General features: G+C 34.5%; 1 protein-coding gene across 3 annotated transcripts in view; it reads right to left on the reverse strand.

Moving 5' to 3' along the window:
• Window positions 1-5,184, reverse strand: part of LOC139982954 (uncharacterized) — a 55,787-nt gene extending 50,603 nt beyond the window's left edge. Inside the window, exon 1 of one of the 3 annotated variants that reach the window (XM_071996198.1) lies at window positions 4,287-5,184. In XM_071996198.1, the coding sequence (XP_071852299.1) occupies window positions 4,287-4,422 (136 nt within the window). In that variant the 5' untranslated portion in view covers window positions 4,423-5,184. The remainder of the gene's footprint in view (window positions 1-4,286) is intronic. The other 2 variants (XM_071996178.1, XM_071996187.1) reach the window with 2 other exon arrangements.
• Between the last annotated feature and the right edge of the window lie 5,591 nt (window positions 5,185-10,775).

The raw sequence follows: 10,775 nt of genomic DNA on the forward strand, positions 1-10,775 counted from the left end.
ATATATATATATATATATATATATATATATATATATATATATATATATATATATATATATATATATATATATATATATATATATATATATATATATATATATATATATATATATATATATATATATATATACTTTTTTCGAGTGCAGTTATAAATGGTATTTCACCTACACAGCAAATGGCACAAGTTAAGGTCCGAATGTTTCTTTCTCCAGTGTTGATGAAAGTTTGTCATAGTTACACATCTTTTTTTACTGGAAGTGAATGATGTTTACAAATGTATTATGTGGATATGTGCTATCTGTATTGTTTGTTGGCAAAGGTCATTTTCGGTCACCTAATGCCCAGTTTGTAAATACCAAGTGCAATATTCTGTCTACATACCATATCTGATATAACGTTTTTACTAAATTGCAAGAAGATTGCCCTTCGTACAAATGACATATTATTTTGTATGTTATCAAGTTTGCATGTTATTTTGCTAATATATTTGGCACATTTTGACCGATTGAAACCTCAATGTAGTTTTTCGCAGTGTAATTAGAGTTTGATGTATCAAAGCATTTCATTCCCATTGAAATCTAGTCCATTTACTAGTGACTGATATGGTCCCAAAATGCTAGAATATATTACATCATTATTTGAAAATGTTTGTCTAAAAAGTAATACACATTATGAAAGAATATTGACCAGTTAAATGAAATAGATTTCATCATGTATTTGGTGAGAGATACTATGTTACAAATGAAATGTGAAACTTGACAGGTGGATCCATGTGTGGAGTAATGTGTACTCTTATATATAAATCTCAGTGAAACTCAGAAATTAAAGATGAAGTCAATCCAACAAACCTAACAAGAAAACCAGAAATAGTTTTAAAGGCCCACTGGTGAATGACTTGGTTTGGCTCTCCTTCTTATTCCCCAGAACAAAGATTAAAATGTGCAAATTTTCATTGCTGCCTTGCTTTACACAAAACTTTATTTTAACACCAATTTAGATCATCAGTGATGCAGTAGCTCATACATGGAAATATTTTCAACAATTTTGTTCACAGATATGCTAATCATGAATTCATTGATCATCTTGTATATATTTGGTCAACTTGAAATTTTAGTGGAAAGTTAGTCACATATCTTTAAAAAAAAATTTTAATGTGAAGGACAGAGAGAATTCACACAACTGCTCTGAAGAACCCATGATGCTTTTCACCCCAAATTCTAGAACCTCTAAATTGACTTTTATTCAAGTATCAGTATGACCAACATTCTTAGTAGCCCATTTTAAACGGTAGGAGAAATATCATACAACTTACTCCAAAAAACTCTATTACTCTATTAAAAACTCTATTATTATTATCTCTATGAACACTATGAACACATTTCTTAATGAACACTATGACCCACTTTGGTGATCACACATATCTGCACTGGCATGAGAAGCATTATGAGTGTGTCCACAAAATGGACCCAGACAGATGACTGACCCTTTTATGACCTTTGACATAAAATTTGTTTAAACCTCATATGACCAACTACTCAAGGAACACTATGACCAAGTTTGGCCATCACTCATGTGTACACACCAACTTGACAGATAAGAGCTAAAATGTTGATTGAAAATAACATTTTTAATTAATTAATTAATTAATTAATTAATATCACTTGTTTTTAATTACATATTTTTGATCAGAATTCACATATAAAATCAGACAAGTTGAGATAAGAGAGCACCTGTTAATATAATTATATATACACTGTAAATATTATATAAACGCAATATTCACTTGCAATTAATGTACAGCCCTGAGCTATATTCTGCCAAACACCTCCCCTCCCTCTCCTTTAAGAAACAAAACAAATCAGCCTTTATCCACTTATGTGACACTTGATAAAATTTCTTAATAGTGTTGTTACAGCAAATATACACTGAACCAAATTCATTTAAACTATGTTGGAGTCCACATGCACATAAGACTATTAACTAATAACTACAATCCCCCAATCCCTAAATCCAGTATAAGGCCAATCTTGTTAAGGAAAATGATTCCGTATATTCCACACAGCACACGATGGAATAACAATTCTGTTGAATCGACCAGTTTATCTGCCTTCCAGTTCAAGTTGTGTATGAAATGTAGGCTGTGTACAAGTATGGCTTGTTGTCTGGCCGCTCTCCTAATGCAAGGAAATCATACCGCTGAACCATTGCGAAGTCAAGAGCCTCTATATCCACTGTTAGTGATAAAAATGGCCTGAATTATTTTTGTCCAAGTCCTCAGGAAGTGCGGAGCTTTCCTATTTTAACTTTAGAATGCCTGAATAAAAGATTTGTTGGATACATGAATAATATGTCAATAAAGCATAGAAGTTGCCTTTGGCTATTTTATAAGATATGAAATATTGAATCACTCCTTGATTTCTTCTGGGATAGTTTGCAAAGCATGCATGTTGCATGTATTCATACATATTACATATACAAGCAGTACAGTCACACACACATACAGCTTATATTACAATTTAATTAGACAGCATTCCTTTCTGAGCTATTTTTAGACCAGTGTTTCAGATATCTATGTCTCTTAACCTCACATGTTCAGAAAGAAATTGCAAATGAAAATTTCTCCTACCATGACACATGAACTGAAACCACAGTTTAGAAATAATTTATCTTTTGGAGAATTTGCAATTTTGCCATAAAACTGGTGACAATAAACCTGAAATATTCACCTATAGAATGTGAGAGCAAGGGGGGGGGGGGGTAATATAATGGGGTAGATGGTGATTGCTGTATACGAAAATGCAATACCATGACCATATTTAGTAGCTGCATAAAACAAAGCCTTACAAACAGTACATGCAGCATGGACTGGGATTTTTTTATGTAAATTTATAGTGATAATTTAGGAAGAGTAACTGCACTCCCACGTTAATTTGATACCACCCTTGGTAAAGTAATAGTCAAATTATCCTTTGTTACCTACAGGTACCCACAAATAGGCTAAAAAACATACAAATGGGGTTGGGTGTCGAGTGGAAGGGGGCCTTGGCAACATTCTGGAAATTCGGGGAAATCATTTTTTCAGGGTAATCTCACTCAGTCTGGATATGGCTTGGACCGTACAACCATGCCATTCAAGGAACCACCAGTGAACATAAGCAATCAGTTTTGGCCAAAGTGAACATATTATGTTTACTACACAACTGTACAATGGTTGCAATTCTGTAACAGAGAACTTGTCATAACAGGGTTGTTCCAAAAAATGTTTGATCACCTGCATGTTCAGGTGAGATGACAGTCATGGTTGAGAGAATTGAAGTATAATGACAAAATAGAAAACGAAGGTTGAAATATTCACTACGAGAACATCACATACTATCTCAAATAGCTGTTAGAGGGTTGCCTAGTTCCCTGCGTACCCGGCAGTTTTAATCCATTTTGCGTTTTTCCTATATGCCATTTTTTTTAGCTAAATTGGTTTTCTGCAGTGCTGTAATGGGGTATTGATGCTGGGAAACAATGCAGATTGTACAGTAATACTGTAATGTCTTTTGAAATAAGATGATAACCTTCTTTATGCAGCTACAAAGTATGTGCTCTACTTTGTCAAAGTATGTTTCCTTCATTATTGTTGAAATATCCGAAATCATTGGTACCGTAGAGGTTTAATTGGATCGATGTAGCTGGTGACAAACTTGAATTCTAGCTTATATGGTCATGTAACTGTTACTAAAATTAAATAATTAATTTATTCAAAAATGAAGACTTTAAAATGTTTGTTTTGGATTGTGTATATCTCCAGGGAACTGCAACTCCCTGGTTCCACCTTCTCTTGTTCTACTAGTATAACGTTAAAAGTGCCGGTGCTATGTACAAACTTAACCCACGATCCAAACCTAAACTGTATATAGTCTTGACATGTAAAGAAATGACACGGCACACAGTGGTACTAGGCCCTACTACCCTGTCATAATCAACTTTTCGAGGCTCTATGGAATCTGAAAATTGTTGTAACACTCATTAATATTCTAGTAGTTTTTGCTATATTTCGTGGTTATTAGTTATTGCACATTTTGATTGTTATGTAGTTGAGATAACAATGGCTTCGGAAGAAAGCAAATTCACTGGCTTTGTAACTGCTTCAAAAACCCTCAATATTTTGTTTTCTGTTTTTTAAATATGCAATAGGCCTAACCAAAATATTACAGAATATTAGGAGAAGGGTAAATTCAGCCTAATTGAAAGTTAGAAGGTTCGTAACATAGCCAACTGTACGTATTGTACTTACATATACTCGAGCTGGCCAAAGATGTTTCACCAAACGCTCTTGCCTTCTTCTGTCGTCGATTTTTACAGAAGTTTTTTTTACAAAAGTCACTGTTAAAATGTCCTGCTTTTTTTGCATGGACACGCGCCTCTACCATCTGATCTACGACAAATGCAATTACACGTCAGAGGATCTCTACAGTAACTATCCTGACTTTCTATTTCTCAACCGAGCGAACTCATTACTGCAGGCTTCCAGCGAAATTACACCCACACAGCTTACTACTGTTCGTAATTATAGGCACTATACTAGTGTAGAGTCAATGCATACAGGCTGCGGTCAATACCCAAGCACAGTGTACATAAGCAGCGATGGACATCTCAGGTCCAGCTAAAGATAACAAGGTATCACGTTTCATTACTGTCTGCATTTTGTAGCGACAAGAAAAACACTTCACTTGCAAGCAACGGAAAGTAAACTTTTTTCAGAGGGCGGCACGCTGTTTGGGGCGAGTTATCAATGCCTTTCAAAGGTTGTTAAATGTAGAAAATTGCCATATCTTTGTGAAAATTCTTCTCAACAATATTACGACCAATATTAATGTTTTACTTGATACACATTTTGAAACGTAATGTTGTCCTATGTGCATGAATGCAATTCTGATTTCATCTGAAAACAGGTTCGCAAAACGAACTTGGGTCCTAAAGAAATCTTGGTAAAGCCTAATATTTAAAGGGCCTACATGTGTTGCACCTCTTACTCCATCGTGATGGAAATTTCCTACATATCCGTGGATGTTGAATGTAGCTTTATCAAAGATTCAGAGAGGCTATTAAAAGTGCTTTATGTGATGAATACGGGCATAAACGTAGGCGGGAGAGACTGTTAGCTTCTACCACCGCTTGTTCTGGTGACCTGGTTGTGTATTTCTTTCTTTTATTCTCACTCAGCATGTTACTTGTTAGGTGTTATTATACATTTAAAAAAAAAAGGGACAGTGGCACTACATTCAGGTAGTTTTCCTGGAAGATAATCAAGGAGGAAACAAAACATAAAGATACAACTCACTTAATTGTTTAACAGACTGATTCTACACTCTGTGGCCATTTAGGCTAGTTTCTACACTGAACTGAGAAACCACAAAAACAAGGATAGATCTGGGAGTAACACTTGACCTGATCTGACTCAACACATACTAGTAATGTAATCGATTGGAGACTGCGACATTAAAATCTTAGTACGTCTGCCTCACAACCATTCTATCAATATCCTGGGCAGGCATTACACTCATAAAATAATAACAAAATTAACCTAGTCTATCTCAGCTCAACCAGTTCTCCTTACAGTACACATAACGTGTAACTTATTAGGCCTATGAAGTATAAAACGTTGAACAACTGTGAGGTTACAACAGCAGCGAGAGGAATTTTATCCAAAACTTACTTCCACAGAGGTGAATTAATCTTGCTCAGTGCTTGAAAACACAAATAGTGGTGAATAGTAAATTGAAAGGGTCTTAAATGAAGTAAGTACACAACGTTAAACAGCCTCAGTCAGGCGGCTTGCCTACTACACCCAGTTATTCAACGACAGCATGAACGCAACATGCTTGAAGGTAGCGAGCATAAAGAGCGGACATGAAGAGCGGACAATAAGAGCAGACAATAAGGAGAAAAGCGAAGAGCGCCATCTAAATTCTAGCGGACGATAATCAACGATGAAGGTGCAGTGGTACTCAATAATTGTTTGTACGTAAAATTTAAGACAATTCATCCCACTAATGAAATGTTTATACGAATAGCTAAGAAGTGCGATACACATCACGAGAAAGAGAAAAGTCCCTTCTATCACTCGAGTAATGTTTGATATCGGTGAAAAATTTGAATTTGTGATTGCGGTAAATTGCACTACATCATGTACAAACTGCCGTTACGTACTAACGAAATGTTTAATTTAATTATCTTTAGTTATAGAAATAGTTAGGTAATGCGACACACGTCACGGAATAGAGCAAGGTGTCCTCTATCACTGTATTGATGGTTGATATCGGTGACATAACTTCTATCTTTGCCAAAATTTCGATTGAAAAAGATAAAAATACTAATTGCTATTAAGTTAAGTACTAACGAAATGTTTAAAGTGAATTATCTTTAGTTATAGAAATAGTTAGATAGTGCGACACACATCATGAAGTAGAGAGATGTCTCTCCTATAACCCTGATGACATTTGGTATCGGTGACATAACTTCTATCTTCGCCAAAATTTCGATTGAAAAAAAATATGTTTTATTTATGATTGCGTTAAATTCCGCTACATCGTGTACAAACTGAAGTAACGTACTAACGAATTGTTTAAGATTAATTCTCTTTAGTTATAGAAATAGTTAGGTAGTGCGACACAAATCACGAAATAGAGCAAAGTATCTTGTATCACTCTTTTAATGTTTGCTAACGGTGACATAACTTCTATCTACGCCAACATTTCGATTGAAAAAATTAATATAATTTATAATTATACTTACTTCCAATAAAGCGAGTGTAATTATCGCTACAGATCAGTTACTAATGAAATTTTTATGTTTAATTATCTTTAGGCCTACTTATAGAACTTTCCAATGAAATATACCCTTTGTCTCTTAGAAGGTTCTTGGGGGTGCAACAATACTTGGAATATTTACTTTTCATTGCTAAGGCATTCAGAGGATGGCTATGACTAACCACATTCGTACACACATGAGATGCAACAGGTTGCCATCTGTTATCAAGCCTGAGGATTTCATGGAATTAAGACAAGGGGGCAAGTGCGAATGTGATGTGGGTGAGTGGTGAAAGAACTTTGGAACAGCAAGTGAGTAGTTACTAAGACAATGAAAGAAAAAAAGCACTGATTTAAAGTGATATACAATTTCGATATAACTTCATTTTACGTTACATACCGTATGGAATTTTGCTTAAAAATTGAACTGAAATAAAATTTTAAAGCAAGAAAAGTAAAACGGAACTTATAATGAATACGAAGCGGGAAATGAAAATATGTTTATAATTATTTATAAAGGTTTTAGTTTTAGAGATTGTTTGATGTTTAAATTTTTAGTCGGTAACATTGTCTCATATAGGCCTACTGAGAGCGTTTATTTTTAAACCTGCCAGTTTTTGACGTGGTTGATCACCTCTCTTTAATCCTGAACGTTTTTATGTCTCAATGCGGTAACGTTCCTTGGCCCATGGGACACATTTCCAGTTTTGCACGCCAAATACATCGCTGAGGACAAGCGGTGTGACAAATGGGGTCAAGAAGTTCAACACCGAAGAAGAAGACAAAGCTATATGCTCAGATATGAAGATTTTGTATCAGTCACTACCTGAATTAACTTCAAGAGGCTTTGAAGAAACCAGCTAGATATTGCTCTTTTTTCGTGGAAATGAACACAATCATAAACAGTTTTACTTTCTTTCCAAATTGTGGCGCAGATAGAAGTTGTGTCACCGATATCAAATATTATTATTATTATTATTAGAGTGATTAAAAAGACATTGCTTTATTTTGTAATGTGCATCGCATTTCTTAACAATTTCTTTAACCACCGATAACCACCGATAATTAATTACAAAAGAATCATTACTGATTGAGTTGAAACTGTACTTTGTACACGCTGCCATTGTTATGGACTTTATCGCAATCATAAATAGAACTATTATTTTTTCAATTGAAATTTTTAGCGAAGTTAGAAGTTATGTCACCGAATAAAAACATTAATATGGTATAAGAAGAGACAGTGCTCTATTTCGTGATGTGTATCGTAGTATCTAACTTTTTCTATAACTAAAGATAATTAATTTTAAACATTTCGCTACTGACTGAGTTCTAATGGCAGTTTGTACACGCTGTAATGGAATTTATCGTAATCATAAATATAACTTATTATTTTTATCAATCGAACATTTTGGCGAAGATAGAAGTTATGTCACCGACATCAAACATTATTAGGGTAATAGAAGGGACATTGCTCTATTTCTTGAAGTGTGTCGCACTATACCTAACTATTTCTATAACCAAAGATAACTAATTTTAAGCATTTCGTGAGTAACTGAGTTGTAACTGCAGTTGGTACACACTGTACTCGAAATCAACGCAATCATAAATAGAATTATTTCTTTCAATCGAACTGTATGCGAAGACAGAAGTTATGTCACTATTATCAAACATCAATACAGTAATAGAGGACACCTTGCTCTATTCCGTGATGTGTGTAGCATTAACTAACTGAATCAACAACTAAAGATAATTAACTTTAAACATTTCGTTAGTACGTAACGGCAGTTTGTACATGATGTTTTGGAATTTAACGCAATCATAAATTTAATCTTTTTTTTCACCGATATCAAAACATTACTCGAATGATAGAAGGGACTTTTCTCATTTCTCGTGATGTGTATCTCACTACTAAGCTATTTACTTTAGAAAGATTATTAATGATAAATATTCCATTAGTGGTATGAATTGTACCTCAAATTTGATTTACAAACAATTATTGAGTACCACCGCACCTTCATCGTTGCTTATTGTCCGCTCTAGAATTTAGATGGCGCTCTTCGCTTTTCTCCTTATTGTCTGCTCTTATTGTCCGCACCTAAAAGTCCGCTGTTAATGTCCGCTACTTTCAAGCAGGTATGGACGCAACCATCTTGTTTGATAACAGCGGGCGCTATCCCCTAATATAGTAAGATGTACAAGTCATTAAAGATATTTCACCTTCAGAAAGAAACGTCACACTGTTGATTTACTGTGTATTTGGATGTAACGTTTAAACGAGAGTCACCATACTGGGGAATAGTGCCCGCATAAAGTTGGGGGGTAAACTGACTAGAAGAGACAGTGCAACGCTATGTGTTTTGATCGGTAGAGTCATGAAAGCATCGATTCCCAATCACTCCGTATCTCCTTTTTCCAACGGCGCTAGTGTTGCCATTATGAGAGAACAGTCTCGGGTACTTCCTGCTCATAAATAATGTGAGTTTTGCATTCTTTGTGCTCAGAGGCAGTCATGAAGATATAGATTTAAAAGTAATGTAGTTTCTCAAGGTTTAGAAGCAAATGTTCGAGATTGCAGTAATTGCATTATTCTCACTTTCGATAGGATGTGAAACTGAAATAACAAAGATATAGCCAAAATTAAATATATATATTTTTGTTTCAACAGGTTTAGTTATCAAAGCAAATTTCACGAATCATTAATTATCCAGCAAAAAGTATTAGTTCGTTGTCCATTATAGCACACAATGGAGATAGTTAACTACTATCATTCGTTTGCCATTGCCTTCAGTCTGCAATAAGAAAATTGTACACTGAATGCAGAGTTTTGGGATGTCCACTCACTTCTTCCTTCAGGTTGTATAGTTTCGGAAATAAATATAAAAATATGATTAAACACATTACATATCTTCTTTTTTGATAGGTAAGAATGTTAACAAGCAATTCAGTAATTAGACACTTGAGATGTCTGGAATTTACTACTGGGTATTCAGATAAAGCTGGTCTATTGTTTGTAGATTTACCATTAACATAAGAATGGAAAAGGAGATTCAATATTTCAATTGACGGAATTTTTCATCAACAATAAACATACTGAACTGAAACATACAATAGATTCCCCTTTTATGTTAAAAACAGTGTACGTACGTAGGCCTTGAATGTTTACATACATAAGTTGCTGGTTACAATTTTATGAACTATACATTACACAACTTTGCGATACAATAACATGATAACTGAAAATGGATCCAATAAGTTTAACTGAAGCAATGTAGCAACTAATTATGAAAACATACCTCAACAGACCTGTGTGCATGATAAGTTAATTGACCTTCTTTCACACATGAGATACCTTCAACATTTTTCTGTTTGCTTTAGAACTGCTTATTTTACAATTTTATCAGTTACTTTATCAAGCAGTCCTTTCTTTAAAATAAAATGACTTAATGAAGTAAACGGAACTTGACAAAAAAAGGTTACAAGTTCCTGCTCCCTCTCTACACTGCAAATATTTAGTAGTACCTTCCTTACCTTGTGAGTAGCAGAAAGTCTGAACATTATTGTGTGGCAATGTTTGCAATGTGGAAAAAATTGTTAAAATATTTCACAAAAACATCCTCACAGAGCATAATGAAACTTGTGAAATTGTTAGTTGGCACAGTCACAATCTGAGTGTTGTGTACAGTATGCTTTGAAGTGAGTTATAAGCTCAGCTGGGCTATCCAGGTTAGGGAAGATCTTCACAAGTGCTGTCTTACAAATTTTACGACCATGATTTGCAAGGACTTTCTTGCAGATACAACCGGCAACATATGTCATCACATTTTCTTGCACATCATCAATAATCTTTACATCCAAATGCTCTCTATTACACTTGTTAAGTACAGTATTAGTGGTGGAAATGGGGAATTGCAAAGCTAGACATGTATCACCGTCTGTTTCACAGTTTGTGTTACTACCAAGTGGTATCATCAATT

The sequence above is a fragment of the Apostichopus japonicus genome, chromosome 2 (assembly GCF_037975245.1).
Source record: "Apostichopus japonicus isolate 1M-3 chromosome 2, ASM3797524v1, whole genome shotgun sequence".
Taxonomy (NCBI): Eukaryota; Metazoa; Echinodermata; class Holothuroidea; order Aspidochirotida; family Stichopodidae; genus Apostichopus; species Apostichopus japonicus.